The sequence below is a fragment of the Penicillium cataractarum genome, assembly GCF_028827025.1.
Source record: "Penicillium cataractarum strain IBT 29864 chromosome Unknown utg000004l, whole genome shotgun sequence".
Classification (NCBI taxonomy): Eukaryota; Fungi; Ascomycota; class Eurotiomycetes; order Eurotiales; family Aspergillaceae; genus Penicillium; species Penicillium cataractarum.
In genome coordinates this window covers 2,861,205-2,882,443 of record NW_026622740.1, presented here as the reverse complement: position 1 = coordinate 2,882,443, position 21,239 = coordinate 2,861,205, and the positions used below count along the sequence as shown (strand labels likewise).

The 21,239-nt window shown below is 48.8% G+C and overlaps 10 protein-coding genes across 10 annotated transcripts; 6 read left to right on the top strand and 4 right to left on the bottom strand.

Annotated features, from left to right (window-relative positions):
• Window positions 1-614: 614 nt before the first annotated feature.
• pfy1 (profilin) lies at window positions 615-1,350 on the bottom strand (the record flags this gene model as incomplete). The annotated part of the gene is made up of 5 exons (XM_056698479.1): window positions 615-746; window positions 824-958; window positions 1,046-1,130; window positions 1,232-1,247; window positions 1,323-1,350. 5 exons carry the CDS (start codon window positions 1,348-1,350, stop codon window positions 615-617), a joined length of 396 nt encoding a protein of 131 aa, XP_056557004.1.
• An 885-nt stretch (window positions 1,351-2,235) lies between these two features.
• N7496_005549 (ADP-ribosylglycohydrolase family protein) lies at window positions 2,236-3,299 on the bottom strand (the record flags this gene model as incomplete). Its single annotated transcript, XM_056698478.1, has 3 exons — window positions 2,236-2,618; window positions 2,675-3,099; window positions 3,148-3,299. 3 exons carry the CDS (start codon window positions 3,297-3,299, stop codon window positions 2,236-2,238), a joined length of 960 nt encoding a protein of 319 aa, XP_056557003.1.
• A 3,142-nt stretch (window positions 3,300-6,441) lies between these two features.
• N7496_005548 (uncharacterized protein) lies at window positions 6,442-6,723 on the top strand (the record flags this gene model as incomplete). The annotated part of the gene is made up of 1 exon (XM_056698477.1): window positions 6,442-6,723. The coding sequence occupies one exon, from the start codon at window positions 6,442-6,444 to the stop codon at window positions 6,721-6,723; it is 282 nt and encodes a 93-aa protein (XP_056557002.1).
• A 2,142-nt stretch (window positions 6,724-8,865) lies between these two features.
• On the top strand, window positions 8,866-11,171 carry N7496_005547 (uncharacterized protein; the record flags this gene model as incomplete). Its single annotated transcript, XM_056698476.1, has 2 exons — window positions 8,866-9,735; window positions 9,819-11,171. 2 exons carry the CDS (start codon window positions 8,866-8,868, stop codon window positions 11,169-11,171), a joined length of 2,223 nt encoding a protein of 740 aa, XP_056557001.1.
• A 575-nt stretch (window positions 11,172-11,746) lies between these two features.
• Window positions 11,747-13,489, top strand: N7496_005546 (alpha-keto acid decarboxylase family protein; the record flags this gene model as incomplete). The annotated part of the gene is made up of 1 exon (XM_056698475.1): window positions 11,747-13,489. The coding sequence occupies one exon, from the start codon at window positions 11,747-11,749 to the stop codon at window positions 13,487-13,489; it is 1,743 nt and encodes a 580-aa protein (XP_056557000.1).
• Window positions 13,490-14,054: 565 nt separating this feature from the next.
• Window positions 14,055-16,392, top strand: N7496_005545 (uncharacterized protein; the record flags this gene model as incomplete). Its single annotated transcript, XM_056698474.1, has 7 exons — window positions 14,055-14,079; window positions 14,250-14,348; window positions 14,407-14,975; window positions 15,031-15,304; window positions 15,355-15,542; window positions 15,602-15,776; window positions 15,830-16,392. The coding sequence occupies 7 exons, from the start codon at window positions 14,055-14,057 to the stop codon at window positions 16,390-16,392; spliced, it is 1,893 nt and encodes a 630-aa protein (XP_056556999.1).
• A 443-nt stretch (window positions 16,393-16,835) lies between these two features.
• Window positions 16,836-17,837, top strand: N7496_005544 (uncharacterized protein; the record flags this gene model as incomplete). The annotated part of the gene is made up of 2 exons (XM_056698473.1): window positions 16,836-17,230; window positions 17,282-17,837. The coding sequence occupies 2 exons, from the start codon at window positions 16,836-16,838 to the stop codon at window positions 17,835-17,837; spliced, it is 951 nt and encodes a 316-aa protein (XP_056556998.1).
• A 513-nt stretch (window positions 17,838-18,350) lies between these two features.
• N7496_005543 (uncharacterized protein) lies at window positions 18,351-19,091 on the bottom strand (the record flags this gene model as incomplete). Its single annotated transcript, XM_056698472.1, has 3 exons — window positions 18,351-18,477; window positions 18,550-18,909; window positions 19,030-19,091. 3 exons carry the CDS (start codon window positions 19,089-19,091, stop codon window positions 18,351-18,353), a joined length of 549 nt encoding a protein of 182 aa, XP_056556997.1.
• Window positions 19,092-19,409: 318 nt separating this feature from the next.
• N7496_005542 (DUF3632 domain-containing protein) lies at window positions 19,410-20,192 on the top strand (the record flags this gene model as incomplete). The annotated part of the gene is made up of 4 exons (XM_056698471.1): window positions 19,410-19,565; window positions 19,629-19,808; window positions 19,870-19,936; window positions 19,996-20,192. 4 exons carry the CDS (start codon window positions 19,410-19,412, stop codon window positions 20,190-20,192), a joined length of 600 nt encoding a protein of 199 aa, XP_056556996.1.
• A 318-nt stretch (window positions 20,193-20,510) lies between these two features.
• On the bottom strand, window positions 20,511-20,898 carry N7496_005541 (uncharacterized protein; the record flags this gene model as incomplete). Its single annotated transcript, XM_056698470.1, has 2 exons — window positions 20,511-20,557; window positions 20,619-20,898. 2 exons carry the CDS (start codon window positions 20,896-20,898, stop codon window positions 20,511-20,513), a joined length of 327 nt encoding a protein of 108 aa, XP_056556995.1.
• Between the last annotated feature and the right edge of the window lie 341 nt (window positions 20,899-21,239).

Below are 21,239 nucleotides of genomic sequence, written 5' to 3'. Positions count from 1 at the left end.
AAGATATGACTGTGTTGGTTATGCCGCGATTGGAGAGTTGGAAGATATGGAGATGGGGGTTTGGTGGTCTGGTGTATGTTGGATGGTGTCTGATGGCGCATGAATGGCGTGCAACGGACGATGATAATGCCCCTTGGCTTTGGGAAGTCCCCCTGATGTAATTACTAATGACCTTTTTGGATCTTCATCTAGCTGGATGATTTCCTCTGGGAGATCTCCGCTAGACTGGCGAGATTCAGTATCCATAATAGATAATAGAAGCACAAAATATCCATGATACATCACCGACAAGAACGTATAATTCCCAGAAAAAGAAATACCTACTTCGTTAAAACATATTGCGCAGCCGGATACCATAACACGATCGGCATGTCTCCAGAATACATGGGCGCAAAATCATAGAAGCGAAGTGAAGAGAGCGCAAAAGTCCCTCGAATCGATCCACCTCGAAGTGGCAACATGCAAATAAGATCGACGAGACAACAAACAAACGCAAACGCAGAAAGTAGTAAGAAAAAAAAAAAAAAATCAATGCTCCTTTATTTGATATTCTTCACAGCCCTCCTATGTGATAACAGATTCATCCACATCTGCGTTTTCCATATGCATCCCGTTTATTTGGGGTTGTTGATGTAGTCAATCAGGTTCTCGACCACGGTAGCGGCGTTGGTGGTCTGGGCACCCTCACCGTGGTGAGCGATCATAGTGCAAGCGCTGGCGCGGACAACGATGGCGCCCTCCTTGCCCTATAGTAGACTGGAGTTAGTAATGCTCTCCGGATCGGATAGGGAGCTCCGGGATAACCACGAGAGGTGTGACGTACCTTCTTGCCGTACAGACTGCGCTCATCAGCCTTGATGCAGACGAACTTCTCGCCGCCGATGGAGAAACCATTGGCAAAGGCGTTGTCGCTGGATGTGAAGGCCGAGGCCAGGGAGTTGATGTCCTCCTGGGAGAGCTATCGGATGGGAACCGTGTTAGTGTTGTAACCACCAGCGGACATGTAATCCTTCAGATTGAGAATAGCAGAGCGTGGGAATCGTACAGTGAAGCCGGGAGAAGCGGCCTCCAGACCGGAGAAGTCAGCGGCGAGAACACCGGCCTTGTCGAACTGACCCGAGCCCATCAGGCTATTGAGGCGGTGATGTTAGCATTGGCAAAGGATCGTGACGGGACTGGCGAGGGAATATGCGATGAAGCTGCATAAAGTATATGGGGAGAATCGAAGTACCTGGAGTCGACGTAGGCTAAGAAAGAGCAAAAAAAGACGTTAGTGAGGGGAAATCGTAAATAACGGTTCTGGTCGGGGTGATTTCCCATACCTTGCCAAGTTGCGGAGTGAGCACCCATGATGACGATGTGGGGAGGTATTCTGAGGGAGAGGGAGGGGGAGGATAGAGGGGGTAGAAGAGATAAATGAGAGCAGGTCTCTGAGTGGGTTTCAGAAGAGGGGGATAATAGAAAGGAAGAGAAGGAGAAGGGGGAGCTTGTGGGAGGTGACGAGGGAGGTTGAAGTGGGGGGGGATTTCTGTGTTGGCGGTAAATAAGAAAGACCCCGCCAAACCTGCGCTTCCCGTCGATCCCTTTGCCGGGAACGGTGAAGACGGACGAAGTATGGACGCAGATGGTATATTGACATGATAGGCTTTAATTTTACTGCCTGTCCCCGTTTACTGATTTAGGGCTACTCCATAGTAGTACCCCCGTCATATCTCCTCGAGTATGCTAGGGGCTCCAGGATACAGCGATCTGCATGCCTCTGCGCATGTCATGAGTGGCCGCACGTGTCCGGTACCTGGATCCCTTCAACGAGAGAGTAAGATGGTTCTTTGAGATATACAATTCAATTTAGGCTGCTTGGTTTCCCCTCAAATCCGCCTTGTCAACCCTCGAGCTTGTTATGAAGGTTGCCTAGTAAACCAATCTGACTGGTATACTAGCGGTCTATGACTCGGACATAGAACGCCTGACTCGGTAATGATAGCTGTATACATACATGTATATGCTCTAGATGACAATCGCTCCGGATACAAGCTCGGCTCTCGTTGCCTCTTTTTTAGATTGAATGCAATTAATGAGCTAATCAAGCTGGTTGCTCGGCCGTTCCAATAGATAGTGGAGCCAAGAGGCGTCAAAAAAGTGTCAACAATAGCCCTGTTAATCTGCACGCATCCATCATTGCTATGCTATACTATGTCGCAGCACACCCATTCTCGAATTCACCAGGCCAGATGTTTACGCTGAAGGAACAACCTCAGCAAACTTCCCAGCAACATCCCGAATAAATCTCCCATTCTGCATCCCCTCCACCCATCGCGTCGGAATCGATTCGTACCCGTAAAACACCCCCGCCAGACCGCCATAAACAGCCCCCGCCGTATCCGAATCTCCGCCGAGATTCACCACCGCCAAGACGCCCTCTTCCCAGCTGTCATATTTGAAGAACCCCCACAGCGCAACTTCCAGGGTATCGACCACCCAGCCACTGCTCGCCATGTCGCCGGGGGACTTTGCGTTCCAGTCGGCGATGGATGTGTAGTGCGCGAAGCGGGAGATAAGCGCGGGGTGAGTAAATCGGAATTGCGCAATGGCTTTGCAGAGGTCTGCCTTGGAGTGTCCTGTTATTGAGTTAGTGAATGTCTGAATGAGGTAACTACGGTTGACGGGGTCATACCGCTCATCGCCATGCAAATGATCTCGGTATAAGCCTCGCAGGCATCCGGGCAAGCTAACGCGGGATGCGTAACTAGACTCTGCTCCCGAGCAAGTCTCTTCGCACGATCACTTTCTTTCCAGAGAGCGACGCCGAGGGGCGAAATGCGCATCAAACTCCCATTTCCCGACGATGCTTCTTTGTCAAGTTGCTCAGTGACTTTCTGCTGAGTGAGCGCCACGTCATCCAGACCCTGGGCCTTCCATATCCGCAGTGCCACGCGAGTAGATCTTCCGAGATCCCATGCCTTGTTCGTAGTACTAAACCGACCATGGTTGAACCAGTCAAGGTAGTTCTGAATTGACAGGTCATGGCTGTATTGCCCGTTCGAGTCCACAAAGGACTGCGCAAGAGCGAGGGTCATCGAACCATCGTCCGAGTATGATCTGTCACTGTTAGCTTCTTCCTGCGATATAGGTAGATCTAAAACATACCCTGATGGCTGCTTAAAAGGTTTCACAAATTCAAGCTCTCTGATGGGTTCGAAGGTACCGGGGTCACTAAATTGCACGGGCCCGCCGAGAGCGTCACCCACACAAGTACCCCAGATGGCACCTAAAGCCCGCGAGCGTGTCGATGGAGCCATGATGTCTGGGTTGATGAGGATATGAGGCTGAAATGTCTGGTGTAGGCGACCTTTTAAAAGAAACGTGGTGAGAGGCTTGTTTCAATACGAGAAACTGCCTTTCTGGCTGCTCAGCCACAATGCGGGCTGATGGAGGGGAGTTGTGAAGACTGGAGGTTTTCCTCATTCGGTAGTGAGAAGGTGGATGGTGGAAGTAAGAGTAGATCAAAGTTTGATTGGAAGGAGTTTTGAGGCTGAAGAAGTCTAGTGCCAGAGACTTAAGTCACTTGACCTTAACGCTGGAAGTGACTCCGCATGAGGCTCATGTTTGCTGCCTGGTCGCGGCAGATCAGCATCCTCAACCGCACTTTAGTGTGCCACAAGAATGGGAATTTCCAACTAATTTGCATGTAAAGTTATCTAGATGACTAAGGTCAAGAAAAATCATGTTCTAAAAATTCTACTGCTGGGGAAACTCCCGTTAGTGATGCAGATTTCTAGAGCCAGCTCCATGGTTCGAAGCTCACGAGAAGCATAGCTAAGAGAGTCTTTAATACATGGAAGTAGCGCACGCTAGACTTCAAATAATAATCCATTTAGCTAACTACTAAACTTAGTCCTTTTATGCTACTTATCACATGCGTAAGGAGTCAGTGACACCACCAAATCACATTCTGAATGTCATTCGAATCCAGGATCTAGACCCGACGGCGGTATCCAGTGTTTGACATTGACTATGGATGAGACAATTTATGGCACACTGTCGTGGGAAAACTAGTCTCTAACTATGAAATGGATAGTTGACCCCTGGTAAAGGTACTGGGAATTGCAGGTAGATTCGGTGTTTCTTGGTAAAGTCAGTCCCTCTTTGAGGCATGCAATCAAATCACTACCTTTAGATATAACACTCATGAACAACCTCTTTAATATAGACATGACGTGTCCGAGAAATGAATATAAATGCTCCATATTACCTATATAGACGATGGATCGACTGGCTACTCCGCAAAACATGGCACATGACAGCATTGATTGAGAAAGGGGCCACGTACGAAACCAGGCCCACATCTACGAGACTGCGATCTGACCTACTCAGGCCGTTGCTTCAGAAAAACAGTCAAAGAATCATATACGCCTTTAATTACTTTAAATTATTGACCTAGTACTAGATTATAATACAAGTTCTTGTTGTTGAGATATGATCTTGTACTTTATCGCCTTTAATATGGTATTTTGGGGTGTTTCACCCTAGCAGGATTTACATTACATATCCCTTATGACCCTGGAATATGTATAACCTCCTGATTATCAGCACGACATATAAACTAAACGTATCTCGATTAAGCCCTCAGTCACGCCCTAAATCCATTAGGGTTTCATCATATTCGATAGGAGAGCCTTGTGCCATAAATATCTCCTTGTTCATCATGCCTGTTGCATAAATAACACCGCCTCTCCTATACCGTCTTCCCAGCCCCTTATTTTGCAAGCCAAGCCTACCCATTAGCGCTCGAGCGGCCCCAGTAAAGTTATTGAAATGAACAAATCCAAAGAATTCTGTGAGCCCATGCCTCTGTTCGGCAAACTGTAACAAAGCGCGAGTTGCTTCTGTTGCGTATCCTCGGCCTTGATGTTCCGGCAATAGGGAAATGAAAAGTTCCGTACAGTCAATTGGAATCGTATGGTTCCAACTGGTCAAGCTGATACAGCCAATCATCACCATATCTTGTTCTGCTGTGCGTTCTTGGACATTGTGGCTGAAGTTGGTTATCCCCGCAGAAGTCCATAGCTTGTTTGATGTGTTCTTCAGAGAGATGAGATATATTCCCTCGCAATATTCAGCACTCTGGTTTTTTCGATAAGCACCGTAGATCTTTCTCTTGGCGTTTTCGAAGGGTCTAGCATTGTCCATATACGGACGGCCATTTTCAGAGTTGTTTCTAGCTTGGCCAGAAATTTGCAGTGATCCGAATTGTCCCATAAGAAGTGCGACAGGCAGAGGTGATTTGTTGTGATGTTGAAAGCAGGATCGCACATGGCCCCTATAAGAATATTCCTGAATATTTGAATAGTGATGGCTAATAGAGTGAATCTCGGGCAAGCGGTGACAGAAACTCGCGTGTATGACGCAAATGGAGTAGATAAGTTAGGGAACCACAGCTAAGCGGAAGGCTCACTGTATAAATAGAGAATAGGAGGGTTATGTGTACCTGGCAGACGATCTTGTCAGATAGCCCCGCTTTCTATAATGGGTTACTGCAACAGTCTGACCATATTATTTACCGCTATTTTCTGCCCATTGTTCTGCCGCAGAAGGTCCCGTGTATACAACTAGTCTATATTAGGACTGTAGCAGAACGAATGGTGGTCACCCACCGTATCTGTATGCCACTAAGCATCCAGTTAAGTGAGCATGGTTGACCAAGTGAAAATGAACCATGTGACTGAATCTGGAGCCCATGGACGACTAGTCCTACGCTACTGTAGTGGATTAGCATATAAGTATCTACGAGGTGGAAAGTAAATTGCAACATCTCATTAAAAGCCTTCAAGTTTGGCCAGCAGTAACATATTCCTTTTTCATCATCCACCCTATTCTGTGCACCACGACAGAACCCACAGTTTTGCAGCAGTCTCATGAAAGGAGTAAGAGGAGCTTTCTTAAGTGTCGAGCTATTATCCTCAAAGCCTATGCTTATTTCTCAAGTCACAACCTAGAACCATTCCATCAAGGCCGGTCTTTATCTCTGCTTCTGAAACGTGAATGGGCTGTCAGCTGGGCTCTCTGCATAAACAATTTTCCAGGCAACGTCGCCGGCTTCCTAGGAGGATTTATCCCACGGCTTCTTATCCACCCGGTCCATTTCGCAAGAGCGTCCGCAGCCTTCTTGCGTGTACTGATAACATGTCTTATATGGGTGTATATATTTGACATTACCAACACAACTTCTTCGGCGGAAGAGGATAAGTTGAACAAACCCCATCGGCCAATACCAGCAGGCCTTATTACGGTTAAGCAAGCGCGGGTGCGTTGGCTAATAAGTTGGTGTCTTGCACCCTCTATACTTGCCTTGCTTTATGGGATATGGCCGGCTTTTTATATAGCGCTAATGCAGACCTGGGTTTTTGGTTTCTATGTGTGGCCTGCATATCGTAGAGCGTAATGGTCACCGGTGCCACCTTTATCATGCTCCGCCTGCTTAACGCCGTCATTCTGGACACAGATCAATGGCGGATGGGTCCGGAGCCGGATACGATAGTGTGCGTCTGGACTATGGCCACGATCCATCTACAAGATTTCCGCGATGTTGAACGGGACTGCGTCACGCATGCAGTCACAATGCCTATAGTCCTTTCGCCGGAGGGTCAGACAAAGCTTCGGTACACAACAGCTTGGGTCTTGATGGGCGGAAATATCATGAGCATATACTGGGTCTCGATGTGAGCCCCATACACCTCTGCCGTTTTGACTAGTCTCTTGTTCAACATAAGCTCGAGTATATTAGCCTTTTATACCGTCACCTCCACTTCAAGGTATCAGGACCGGATTATCTACAGGTAGTGGATGATGACAGGATTTTGTGCAATTAATCATGTATTTACTCTATATTTACTGCAGAAGATGAGGGGGTAGGTATTGTCGGCGGATTTGTCTTAAAAAGGGCAAACTCTTTTGGCATGGGGGATGTCTTTTAGAGCGATTGACCGACATGAAACTAGCTTATAAAACATGGCCTAAAGCACGCGAGGGCTGCCAGGACAATAAGAGGGAGGCTTGGCGCGAATTTCGGCTGGTTTTTCTCGTGGCGTCAAACCTCGTACCAAGTGTTTGGAGTCGCTGTATCTCATCCAGCAACTGGGGATCGGGGCCATGTCTGAGATCATTTCATATCGATTAGCTGTAGAAGATGGAGGCCTCTTAATGATCGCAGACATGAAAGCTGTATTATTTCCCCATCCAGAACACTTTGACCGATTCGGCTAACTGTTTGGCTTTGTGGATGATTGGGACGGGCTGAGGCTAAACGACGGTCGCGCACGGACCGTCTCAGCTTTGGCGCGTCGGCTGTCGCAGTGCGATCATTTGTTGCACTCAAGAGTTTTACCTTTGCCATCCTGTGATGCCAAGAGGGGACTGTATGCCAATAGAGCGCTTATTTGGTGTATGGGTGGAGGATGGTGGTGAAGAGGCGAAGAGAACAGGCTGAGCTTCTCGGCAATCAACAAAGCCACATTGCAGACATGGGCAATTGCCATTAAATGGGCCATTCAATTCTAAAGATGATGATATGTCTAGAGTTCTAAAGAGGCTACTATGGCCATTTCAGATGTTTCTTGGACTTAAATGAGCTTGGTCTAGACTATTTAATCCAGGACGACTTGACTCGATCAATCTATTCCCCCGTACTCCACGCGGGATGTACTCCTGGTTTAGCCACAAATCCCATGATTGTAAATCCCGAAACAGATAGAGAGAGGACACTTTTATCAGTTTTAGGACGGAGCACAGTCTCTATCCAAATCAACAACGGTCAAAGTATGCTCAACCTCGATCAGACCCCTGTCTCAAACAGACAAAGCCTTGTCTCAGTCTCGGGAGGGCTGAAACACGCCTTCAGCGGGCATTTGGCCTCTTTCCCCCTTGTTGGCTCCTCTATGGCCCGCACCGAACGTGGTAGCGAAACTGGTCCAGCTAATCAAATCCCCCAATCAATCCGCAACGAGCAATCTCATTCGCTCCACGCGAATTAAGCATCTCGCACGCTGCCACTCATCCCCGAGCAAAAAGGCCCCATCACCTGGCCCCTTTCGTCCATGTCTTGCCCCTTTCCTCCGTCCGCCCTTTAGGCCGCTGAAAATCCAACCGTTGCGGCGCTAACAATGCGGCGGAATCCTGGTCGATCGAATCGCGGATCGCATTAGAGACTAGCAGCGCTGTGTGTTTTTGGTGCGACGGGGCCATTAATATCGAGCTGCGCTGATATCTCGCCCCTCCTTTTTTTCCCACCCACTGGCCGTTGCAGCTCTCCTGTTGGTTGAGTTCAGCTGGTTCGGCTCCAGCCCAGTCCAGACCTGACCTGACGTGCCTGGCACAAAAAGCGAGCATTGTCACTACCATTGGTTCTGGTCACGATGACTGGATCTGGTGGCGGGCGCATTGGGAGGGAAATGCTTGAGCGCAAGAGCACTACGATACGACAATCAATCAGTTAGCGTCATTTCAGACTGAATGAATTATAAGCCCAATTAATGGCAATATCGACGTTGACACGCTGTCTCATGTACACAGCTTGGCGTAATCGCATCCCCACCCAACCGACGATATCGCCCGGCGCCACTCCTGCTGGTCCTGCAAAGCCATTTTCATTTAAATTGCCAGCGCCCCCTTTGCTCGCGCGAACTTTCGCGGCTTGTTTCTGCTTTGACTCCGCATTTTGTGGCCTTCTGGAAGGCCGTCCATTCCTTTTGAAAGATCTGAGATCTGTATCTGCATGACGTTTACCAACACTTCCAGCTATTATACTATTCGCTACGTTATCGAGTTACGAAAGAAACTGAACATTAGGGCGCTTGGAATTCCGGAGAGATGGCGAGAGCTAGGACGGCTGTCAAGTCTCGCACAACGCCAGATACGGATGCGATATCATTCCCCGTCTTGGCCTACACCGATGCACTACCACGAGACGACCTTCGCGATATCAAGAGGGCCCCCGCCCAAGTATCAGAACATGGAAAAGTAGCAAAATATGAGTTCCCTCGACCTAGGAATGCAGATGGACATGAGAGCAGAAAACCACCCCCGGGTGTAGCTATGGCGTCATCATTCGACTTTCGAGTAACAGCACCACCAGACGAGGTCTTTCCCTCGAGTGCAGGTGCCAATGGCAGTCCCGGAGGTATACCCAGGATAGGCGTTGCTCTCGGAAGTCCCAGCATGCTCGACTCTCGAGACAATCTACCGCCACCGCGATTCAATACGGAAATCTTTTCACAAGACCAAGTCGATCAGCCACCGTTGCCACGCAAATCGAGCAAGTGGAAGAAGATTGGCGGACTGTTCAAAGCCAAGAATGCGCTGGCAATGCCCATGGACGAGCCCAAGGTCCCCCCGAAACAACATGCCCCCAAGCACAAGGGTGAACAAGGCAACAAGCCAACACGACGAGGTTCAACCGAAGAATGGCCGAAGATCGAAGTCGATTCCACCGCTGCCCCAGCTGGACACAACACCAGTCCGCAGAGAAGTCGCAAATTTTCACTTTCCGGAAAGAAGTCTAACAAGCCTCAACCCCCGGAGAAAGGCGAGAAGAGCCGTCTGCTCGAGATTGATATTCCAGACGTACAAATGGAGCGCTATAGTGTCATGTTCAGCCAAGTAATGAACAAAAACCAGAGACCCTCTCTGCTGGCCAGGAGGAGCAAGACTCTGGACAATTTGCGCGTGCCAAATAATCAGGTACGCTAGCAATCTCCTATATCTACATTACGTTGGGTGCTACGTAAGAAATGAAATGGACATGATGATAACGATTGACATAGGACTTTCTCGCTGCAAAACTACCTCCGGTTCCTCAACGCCGTGCAACCTCGCCGGCACGATCTAGTTTTACTTTATTCCCGACATCACAGCCTTCGAAAGCCGCACAGGTTCTCGGCACGCAGAACTTCTCCCGTGGTCCGAGTCCGCTGCTGAGGTCGAATACTCTGCCCATTGAGAGTCCATCTAAGGCATCTATGGAGCAATCACGGCCGACGGCAAATGTTAATGCGGCTTCACCATTCGAATCACCGGTTGTTCCCAATGTGTTTGCCTCACATTGCAGTACGCCACGATCGTCCCTCGATAAACCACTCCCTTCCATCAAACCCGAGCTACAGGCATCACAATCGCGTCCACGGGCGGCATCAAAACTGGCGGTTGCTCAAACAGCGAAGGAAACCAAGGAAACTAAAGCAAAAGAGGAAGTAGAGCCTGCACCTCTGTTTTCCAAGCCACCAGTGCTCACTCCAACCGTGCAGGTTTCCGAGTCACCGCGAAGTTCTCCAAGCTCCCGAAAGGAAGCGAAACCATCTGTTCCACCGGTCAGCACTCGGCGACGATCGTCCAGCCTAGCGATTCCTCGAACGCGTGCGGAGCCTCAGGCGGATCAGAACCAGACAAAGCCAACCCCTGTACTGCAAAAGCGGCCGTCACAACTACCAATCTTGCAAGCTCCAAAGCCGGTTCATCAAGAGCGAAAGTCTTCTCTGCAGGCGCCTAGAGTGCATACCCGCCCACCTATCCAAGCGCCTGTTAAGCCGCAAGCTGCCCTGCAGCCTATCCAGCAGAAAGAACGAACGCATCCTCAAGACGTGAGCCAGAGACCACAACAGCCAGATGCCCGTCCTCCTCGACCGAATCTACGGATTCAAACCAAGCAACAAAGCCAGCCACGGCCCCCAGCCAAATCAGGATCATCATCCTCCACACTCCTTTCCAGCACACCACCAACCAGCACACTCCCTACCCCAAGCCTATCAAAGGACAACCTCCACCGAACACCATCACCCATCATCCGATCTCTAAGCCCGCAACCAGGCATCTCCCCCGGTGGATCCTCACCACGAATGCCATTCGTCTCCGAGCCCGAGGAAATCGAAATGGAACTCGACATGCCACAAGAACCCGCCGAACCAGTGAGCAAAATCCCCACCATCGAAGTCTCAATAGCACGCTCGATATCCGTGTCACGGGGCAAGCGACAAATGCTCGTTCCCATCGCTGCGCGCGTTGATCATCTCCATTCGAATGAGCGGTTTATTGAGCGGAGGCCGATGACGCCGCGGATTACGGATGTTAGTTATGGGCATAAACATGCTGTGTCGCAGGAGTTGCAGATCGAGTCTCTTTGAGACGAAACTGGATTGGGTCACTGGGCTTTTTTATTTATTTTTATCTCTTTATTTGATTCCCCATTTTGTTCTTTTGGTCCCGATTACTGGTTACTCGAGCGCATTCCTTCCTTTGCATTTGGGCTGGGGTATGTGATTGTATGCAACTTTCCTTTTATGTGTATCTAATCCATGCTCTCAACGAAGAATTATTTTAGCTATTCTGCTGCGACCGCGTATCCAACTATCTTTAGTTTCCTAACTGGGTTCCAAGGTCTGCAATCTCTGCAATGTGTAGTTAGTTATGACGTGGTTCGACTACCTTCGGAGGCTGCACCGGAAAGAAGTGGAGACGTCTCGGTAGCTACCGAGTCTCTCACAACCTTTCCACCCAGCACCAACAAGTTAAATCCGGAGGAACTCGTTTTGTTTGCTAAAATGCGGAGATCGGTGGAGACCGAGCAAACGGAAGGATCCGAAGTAACCATGATGAAGTAAAATAGGAAAGAACCATCTAAACTCCAACGTCCCCTTCTTTTCAACCTTCCGAGTCTACTCTCTTGGTACCTTCACCTTATTCACAGAAACCCATCACCATGACGGCAGGCATCTCCATCGCCGAATACCTCTTCCGCCGTCTGCGCGAGGCAGGACTCAACGCCGTGCACGGTGTACCAGGCGACTACAACCTCCGACTCCTCGACTACGTGATCCCCTCCGGACTCGAATGGGTCGGGAACTGCAACGAACTAAACGCCGGCTACGCGACAGATGGCTACGCGCGCATCAAAGGAATCGGAGCAATTGTTACGACCTTCGGCGTCGGCGAGTTGTCAGCGATCAATGCGATCGCTGGTGCTTACGCAGAGATGGCACCCGTTGTGCATATCGTTGGAACCCCGAATCGAAGTGACCAGCAGAATGGTGTGAAGCTTCATCATTCGTTTTGTCGTGGACAGCCCGGGGACTATAGGATTTTTGCGGAGATGTATGAGAAGGTTACCGTTGCGCAGGAGAATATTACGGATGTTGGGACTGCTGCGGCGCAGATTGATCGTGTTATTCGTGAGTGTTTGGTTCAGTCGCGGCCTGTATATGTTCAGGTTCCTATGGATATGGTGGATGCTATTATCCCGGGAACGCCTCTTGCGCGGGTTTTGGATCTTTCTCCGGCTCTTGGTGATACTACGCTCGAACGAGAAGTTTGCGATATCATTCTTGATCGCATGAAGACTTCCTCGAAGCGGTTCATATTGGTGGACGTGGGGACTTCTCGTTATGGGCTTTCTGCTCAGACTGATCAATTGATCAAAGCCACTGGGTTCCCAACTGCTACGACACCGTTTGGAAAGGGAATTGTCGATGAGACGTTGCCCAATTTCCATGGAATTCATGGAACTGTTGGACCTCATATATTCACTTCTTATGTCGACTCTTGCGATCTCATCATGAACATCGGACCGGCTCACAGCAATGTCAATACATACTATTTCGCCACTGTGCCCAAACCAGAAGTGACCATCACGATCGAGAGGGATACTATTCACATGGGCGACCGCACGTGGAGCGTATCTCCACAACGAATCCTCCGAAGAGTTCTCGAAACCCTAGAGGAGGACCCACTCCCCAAAGCCGTCTCATATCCCGATCTACCCAATCTGCATCAGATCCTCCAATCCCTTCCTCCCGTCAATCCAACCTCCAAACTGACACAAGACACATTCTGGTACCGCATGTCATCCTTCTTCCGCGAAGGCGACATAATCCTCACCGAAACGGGAACCGCTAGCAACGGAAGCCGGGATTTCGTTCTGCCCAAAAACACAACCCTCATCAACTCGGGTATCTGGCTCTCCATCGGATACATGCTTGCCGCAACACAAGGAGCGGCTCTCGCCCAACGACACCTCTCTCAATCCGATAACCCTCTCTCAAAGGGTCGAACGATTCTCTTCGAGGGCGATGGCAGTTTCCAAATGACAGCCCAAGAACTGAGCACCATCATCCGGCAAAAATTGGATGTCATCATCTTCATTATCAATAACAATGGATACACGATCGAGCGACTTATCCACGGTCCGCAAGAATCGTATAATGATGTCGCTTCGTGGCGATTCCTTGAAGCACCGTCTTTCTTTGGGGCGGAGATGGCGGATCCTTCTTATCCTGTTTATACGGCGAGGGCGACGACGTGGGGGGAGCTTGGTGGTGTTTTGGCGAGGGATGAGATGCGTGGTGGGAAGGGGTTGAGGATGGTCGAGTTGATGATGGATGTGATGGATTCTAATGATACGCTCAGGTTGATGCTTGAGTTGTGGAAGAGTAAGAAGGCTGAATAGTTGGATTTCGTGCTCGGAAAGTAATTCAAATGGATCCATGGCACGGCTCACGAAATATATCTTTAGCATTTTTATCATGGGAATCCCGGGGTTAGACCAGCATCAAGAATTAATGAAACTTCCCCTAAATATCTTGACCGTATCATCACCTCAAAATTTGGTAGAAATAGATGAACGTACAGATGAAGTAGTCAAAACCATCCATGGTATATGACCTCGGAGAAAGATCGGCCCGCGCTACCGAGAGACTCTCGGCAACCACCGAAATATCAAGACACATCCATCCATCTCCATCTCCACATCTGGACATATCAATTCCATTCCATTCCATGGATTGGCAATGTCACAAAGCATATCAACGCCACAGCTCTCTAGATCATCTAGGCGCACGCATTCCAGGTTACCATCAGCGTAAGTCCAACTCTTCGCTTGCTGGGGCCGGACCTAAACTTACCGACGGGATTCAGCTGCACGACTTGCAAATCGAAGAAAGTCAAATGTTCAGAGGGTTATCCGTGTGAATATTGTTCTCGCAGGGGTCTGCAATGCAGGTATCCGGAGTCCAATGCTGGGAGGTTATACTCGACAGGGTAAGGTCTGGTTGACGGGAATGTGGGACCTGGAATGACGTTTTGTTTAGGAAGATTCGTGAATTAGAGGCTCGGTTGGCCTTGTATGAGTCTTCTGGCTCGCATGAAGGTAATTATAAATGCAAATTAGTCCTTGACCGACCAACTGCCTTACTAACATTCGAGATTAGAGACGGGAAGATCCGACATAGACTCGCCATCCACGAGAACTGTGTCGTCCCCACACGTCACTGGAATCGCACCGCCAGATTCGGAACATCCTGTCCAGCGTATGTAGCCATATATGATTTACCCATAGCCCTTATTATCCTGTCTGATATCTGCTAGGTATCACTACCGAGCGCGACATTGGCTCAAGCCAAGATTTTGGAAACAGAGTCCAAACCTTGTTCGAGCAACGTTCAGTACAATCGCCCGCCTTTATTCCACCGCCTTGCAAATCAACAAGAGAAAGCCTTTTCCCCTCAGAGAGACCAGCCCTCAAGCTGAAACAAACCCTGGGTGCTTCCTACCCTATCCCCAATCTTCCTGCCGAGGAAGAGGCCTATCGACTTCTCGATCATGTTTTATTTTATTTCGGCGAGACGCAACATCTCTTCGATGCCCGCGATGCATCTGATCAATTAGCTATTATCTACGAGGATCCACAAGAAAGCCTTCGAAATCCTAGTATTGGATTTCTCCAGGCTCTACTGATAGTCGCTCTCGGAAGGCTCCTCCGCGGTGACTCGGAAGGGTCGAACTCTCCCCCTGGCTTTACATTGTTCAACTACGCACTGGATCTCCTGCCATGTCCTTCAGAGCTACGAGCCCATGGTGTAGCGGGCATTGAGGTTCTCGCCATTGTCACGGTCTATCTCCAAAACATCGACCGAAGAGATGATGCTGCTTCTTATGTGAGATTTTTGTCAGAATGCTCCGCTACCCTAACAACTAACCTATTATTATTAGATCGGACTAGCAATTCGCCTAGCTATGTTGCATCGGTTACACCGGAAACAGACACTGCAGAAACTACGTCGATCAGAGGCAACCCATGCTAGTCGACTGTGGTGGACTGTCCACATGCAAGACAAGCGCTCCATGATTTTAAATGGCTGTCCTCTCGCACTTGACGATAAATTTGTGGATACGTATTTGCCAGCAGAGGCACCTGGTTTCCCAAACCCGTTTGCACTACAGATTAACCTCGAGGTAGCCCAGATACAAACGAGAATATACTCGGGTAAGTATTGGTAACAAACATTGATCTAAACCATACTAATTATACTCAAGTCATCTACAGCCAGGAATCATGTCCGAAGGATGAGTTTGTTGCAGGAGTTCAAGATATTATTTCAACTCTGAATCAACTCGCAAATCAGATTTCTCAGGGTTCTGGCTTTTCGGGCGCCTTGGTCAACCAACAGTCATCAAAGAAAGACCTAAGACTGAGTATATCTCTATATACTATCCTCTATCAGGTATGGGACAAACCAGGCATTGTAAAATGGAGGGATCGCTTGTTGCTAACCACGAGAAGTCAATAATCCTTACTCTGCGACCGATCGTTCTACACTTGACAAAAGCGATTCTCAGCGGTGAAACCACATTCTCAAGTAGCGGCAATGCTTTCCAACAGTTGACCTGCACCTGCATAGAGGCAGCCCGTCGCTCCCTAGAACTGATGGTACTTGCTCAAAAAGAGGACATGATAGGTTAGAACTTTTGAAGACAGTTACATCGAGTTTCCAAGTACTGACAAGAATAGCAAAATTCGGCTTCTTCGACCTCGACGCTATCTTCTCTGCAGGATTTATCATGCTCCTTGCTGCAATAATCGAATCAACAAATAATACCCGTGGCCACCACCTGTCATTCCTAAAACCAACCCCTGGCATACTGGAATCATTACAGCTTCTGGACTTCCTGGCTGGATATCACAATCAAGCAGCCAAAGCTCGCCGTGACCAAATTCAACGACTCTATGACCACATCCCAGCATTAGTCGAATCCTTACAAATAGAAACTGGAAATGGCGGTACCGGACAATCACCGTTTGGTTCTTCGAGCAGCCCGGCTGTGCAAACACCCCATGCGACTGGGGGCAATGCTTCGAATCGACATCCCCCCTCATACATGAATACATGGGATCCCGAGAACGGCAGAGATATGGTGGATGGGTATACGGCATCTTTACCAATGCCATTTCCATCTGATGCCCAGACCATGTACTCTTTATACCAAGGGGATGACTTTGTTTTGACGGGTGCAGATGTGGCTGATTTCGAGGAGCTCCAACGGCATTTGCTAGGATCTGATATTACTTTTTGAGGAAATTACGGGGAAAGAGATATGTTTTGACTAGTCTTTTAAGGGAAGTTATCCAAGTGCGCGGAATGCCGAGCAGGCTTGGGATAGGCAGTATGGGATAAACGTGGTTGGTGAAACGATAAAATTGAAGCCTTATTCTGCTTGATTCTTATCACTGCTCGCACTAATTAGCTGAGAAGGCTGGGGTTTTAACTCAGCGACCGTTTTGTCTCAGCAATATTTTGTATCTTCATGTCTTTCAAGTATTCTCAAGGTATGCTTAACCGCCGGCCACCGAAGTGCCTGTTCTGCTGAGATCGCGTAATCGCGCGGCTAAATTGCGATGACTCACTAACGAGTCAAACCAACAAGCATAGGGGGAAATATTTACAAGGATGAAATACTTATAGAATTCCCATTCAATCAAAGCGACTAGTGAGATTTACCCAGTTACGAGGGCGACGATGGCATCTGCATTCTCAACAGCCCAGCTCAGCAAGTACCTCAAGTACTTGGCACTCCCCCCTGAATATGACCAATTCATCGTCAACCCACAATCATTCCCCAAAACAGAGGAAGCTCTAACAACTCTATTCCGGGGTCAAATCACACGCTTCCCATACGACAATCTATCAGTGCATTACTCAAACGGCGATGTCATCGACATTCGCCCGGAAAGCATCTACCCTAAATTCATGGGCTCCGCAGACTCCCCGCCGTCGAGACGGGGAGGATACTGTCTAGAATGTAGTATCTTCTTCTACCACGTTCTGCTAGGTTTGGGATTCTCGACCTACACAACTGGTGTCCGCAATCGAGCGCGAATTGATGGCGTTCCTCAAGGGGAATACAGAGGATGGTATGATACCCACAAGACCATACTACGAAAAGTGTATTAATATCGGTGTAGGACACATATCGTGAATATTGTCCAACTTCCAACTGGACAGCAATACCATGTCGACGCTGCATTTGGCGGCGATGGACCAACGCGACCGCTGAGACTAGTTTCGGGGCAGCCAATGCATAACCTAGGGACACAAGAGGTGCAACTGGTATATGGCAATATCCCGAAACAAATACGTCCAGAGCAGAAGCTCTGGATCTATCAGTATCGCAATGGGCCGACCAAGGAATGGAACTCATTTTACTCGTTCGCGGAGTTTGAGTTTTACCAAGATGACTTTGAAGTTATGAATCGGTATACAAGCTGGGAAGCGCGGGATAGAGGCAATTTCTGGATTGTCAAGTTTCTCCGCGGTGGAGAGACGGATGGTCTACCCCTGCTAGATGGTGAAGGTGTTTTTGAAGAGACAGAGGCCATTCCTATTGTTGGAAAGCTTATGTATGTTAATGGAGTGGTGAAGCTGAATATGGGAGGAAAGACACGGGTGATTGATTCATACGAGAGCGACGAGGAAAAGTTTGCAGGTCTGAAGAAATGGTTTGGGATGACCTTTGAATAGATAGTTGGTGGATTTGATTTGCAAAATGATTGAGCTTCGGGGTATGGTCTAGGGGTGGATAGAGGTTTAGATCGGAACGAGACTACTAGATAGAATACGATGAACGACAATTTGAACCATGAGTTTACCACTTAAATGTGCACATTCTGATAAGATATGGCGGGGAGAGGAAGAAATGAAGACTGTGTGAACTAGAGCTATGTTGATGAGACTCGTTCGGCGGCAGTCTGCAGCTGTAACCTTGAATCGCACACTCGTCCTATTTGCGAAAGAAACTCAAATATCTCCGGCAAAATTGATCCCCAACCCGACGGTCTGGATTCTGCAGAGCCTTCGAATAGGAATGGTATTTAGCACGGCGCATCTTCCCATTCGATCCGGGGGTTGAGTAAGTAACATAGTGCTTGTCTATTTGACCATCGGGGACCATAACGCTTGCCGGTTCGTGGCTTCCAGCGCGGCTTCGAAGACTGCCAGTTCTGGCACCCCGTTGGGAGGAAGATCCGCGGGATTCTATCGGGATGCCTCGAGCTGATCCTTCATGCTTATCCATCCAGGATGCGACCATGGCGATGTTTTGGGCTCGGCTACGTCTGATATGGCGTTGTTCATGGTTGGGAGGTAGTCCCTCGAGAGACCACTGGCGTTCGTCATGTTAGTGTATGAATGGTTTGAAGGAGGATGGCTGATTGTGATCAACTCTCACACTTACATAGGAATCAATTGTGGGAAGAGATGCAACACTGGGTTGTCTCTGGGGTCGACTGGGAGGATACGACAAGACACTGCGAGCCTGAGGTCTCGGTTGCGGAACGAAGTCTCTCGGTCTGTAGGATCTTGCATACAGACTTTGAGTTCTGCGATATTGGGGTTGAGGGACAGCGGCTGGGCGTCTGGATTGGCTCTGCCTGACTGGACTCTGTTGACGGGGTTGAGGTTGTACCCGAGGGCTCGACGGGGTGCGGTAACGGGACTGGTCTTGACGGGGTTGATAGGAAGGACCGGAGCTTCCACGACGGATTGGAGCTCGCTGTGGTGTCGAAGAGGATCGAGGACGTTGAGGCTGCTGGTCCTTGTTTCGATCACGTCGGTTGATCTCCAGCTTGACGGCTAAACGTAGGAATTTCATGGTGATGGGAGATGGAAATGGTCCAAGGAGATCGATATCTCAAACCGGTTGAATGGATCTCACAGTAGTCTCGGTGAATTTCGCACGAATGCGAGAGCTAGATCAAGCTGAGTGATGAAAGGCATTCAGAAAGCAGAGTGCGCGAGCTTAAAAATCACATCACAGTGAGACCAGAAAAAGATAGAGTGCTCTGAATAGAAAGAGCGAGAAGGAAAGTTGCCTGTGGCAGGCGGAAGCCTGGTTGAGAGAGAAGCAGAAAGCAAAGTGGATTCAGACGTTTGATATCATCCACTTTCTTCGCGAAGATTCCTGCTCTCCGGTGCATTTTCCACTCTCCTTCAAGGTTCACCTTAAATCATCGAACTACAACTCCCTTTCAACTCCATCTTCACCTTTGATTCCCTGTGCCGTCAACGAGCGCCATACAACTGTTGCAACCTCAGATGAGTTACGAAATGGTTTACAGCTGTGATTCGGACAAGATCGAGATCTGTCAAGATGGCAGGCTGGAGCTGGAATATACCTCTGAGGACAGCCTGGAAGAGATGGAAGAGCGTTTACTATCGATCCTGCTCGACATGCTTGCTGGTGATCCCTACGTGCGACCATCTGCTGCCGCGAGACGGATCAACACGCTTTTCCTGCAATGCTGAGCCAACAAGGCAGGTGGGGATAGTGATTTCACTTACGAGATGCCCGAGGTCTTCTTGAAGCAGTTGTGGGACATGGTCATCGCCTTGGTCGAGCAAATCCCTCATACCCATGAAGCTCAGTGTACCATGATGAAGCTGATTCTGGAGCTGCAAAAGATACCGGAGGAGGAGGAGGCTCGTATTGCCAGCGTGAGTTCTCAACCATGGAAAGAGGAATATATCATTTGACCTGCTGACCCAGGCCTGACAGGGGAAATTGATCTTACCGTGGAAACAACTATGCGGTCTGAATTCATGCATGGAGGAACACTTCAGATGTAAGTGCATATCTTCCGAGAAATGCACTAAGAACTGACAAGTTTGACGCATCACACAGACAATGGAATATTCGGCCGTTTCGTCGACGCCCAGAAAGTCAAGAGCTGGATAAACCTCCACGCTTTCACTGCCGCTCTTTTCGGTCGAGGATTAATGAACTGGAGATACGTAGGGATTCTGATATTCCACGACACCTTAGAGCAAAACAGCACTGGGCAAAGCCAAGAAGCCAACATCCAGGCTATGGCTCAGTGAGTCCGTCACGATGGAGAAGCCATGTTTCTCACATTGCAGCTCTGGATCAAGCGGGCGTTTAAACTTGCACAAGAAGCCCCGGAGGATCTTCGACCTCTGGTTCTTAGTTCTGCACACAGGATGGTAGATATTTCAGTTCTGGGGGCCGCAAGTCTAATGTAGAAGCAGGATGTGGGCTTCCAGTGATATCTATCAATGCCAAACGCAATTGTTTCAACTTCAGATTCCTAACTTTCTCTTAAACACATAGCCCGTGGTCCTCATATCGTCGTGCTTCCTCACAAAAGCCAGTCCTTAATGACTCTGGCAATGGACCCATCAGAATTGACAACAGACAAAGTCATTACCACCCGGGCAAACGGGATCTGAATATAATAAGTTAGTTTAATTTGCACCAACCAAGCCTGTTGAAAGTGTCTTACTTACCAGACAGAACATTCCCGCATATACCAGGGTCATTCCAGCGACATCCAGTATTACCACCCTCGTTTGGACAAGGATTGATCACACAAGCCATGACATTGCCAGGATCATTAGGACATGGGTAGTTTCCCGGGCTACCGGTATAGGGCTGACCACCGTACTGGCTGGAGCAGACATTCTGGTCGAGACAGATACAATCCGCACCCCAATTGTTCGAGCAACGACCTCCCACAGCAGCCAGTGCGGTTGGGGCCAGAGCAACGAGGAGGGAGAAGACCTTCATCTTAGCCAAGAGTTAGAGAAAAGAGTTTAATTGCTGAGTGTGTTTGCGTACAAGGTTGATAAAGGTAGAAAGAATTAAGTTGGGAAAAACACGCCTCCCTCCTTAGCTCAAATATAGCTGAAAGCCTCCGATCTAAAAGTCGATCATCTCCGCAAAAGGGATCTGCAAGGTTTCAGGTCCTCGTATTCAAAGGTGATACAAAAACGAGGGACTGCTTAAGTTCAGACTCGTTTGCTACCTAAAATAACAAAGCTGAACTTAAGGTACAGGGGCTGCAATGCAACCTGGCAAACTACAAGCATTAATAGATTAGGCTCCGACGAGTTTAGAGTTCTATAGTG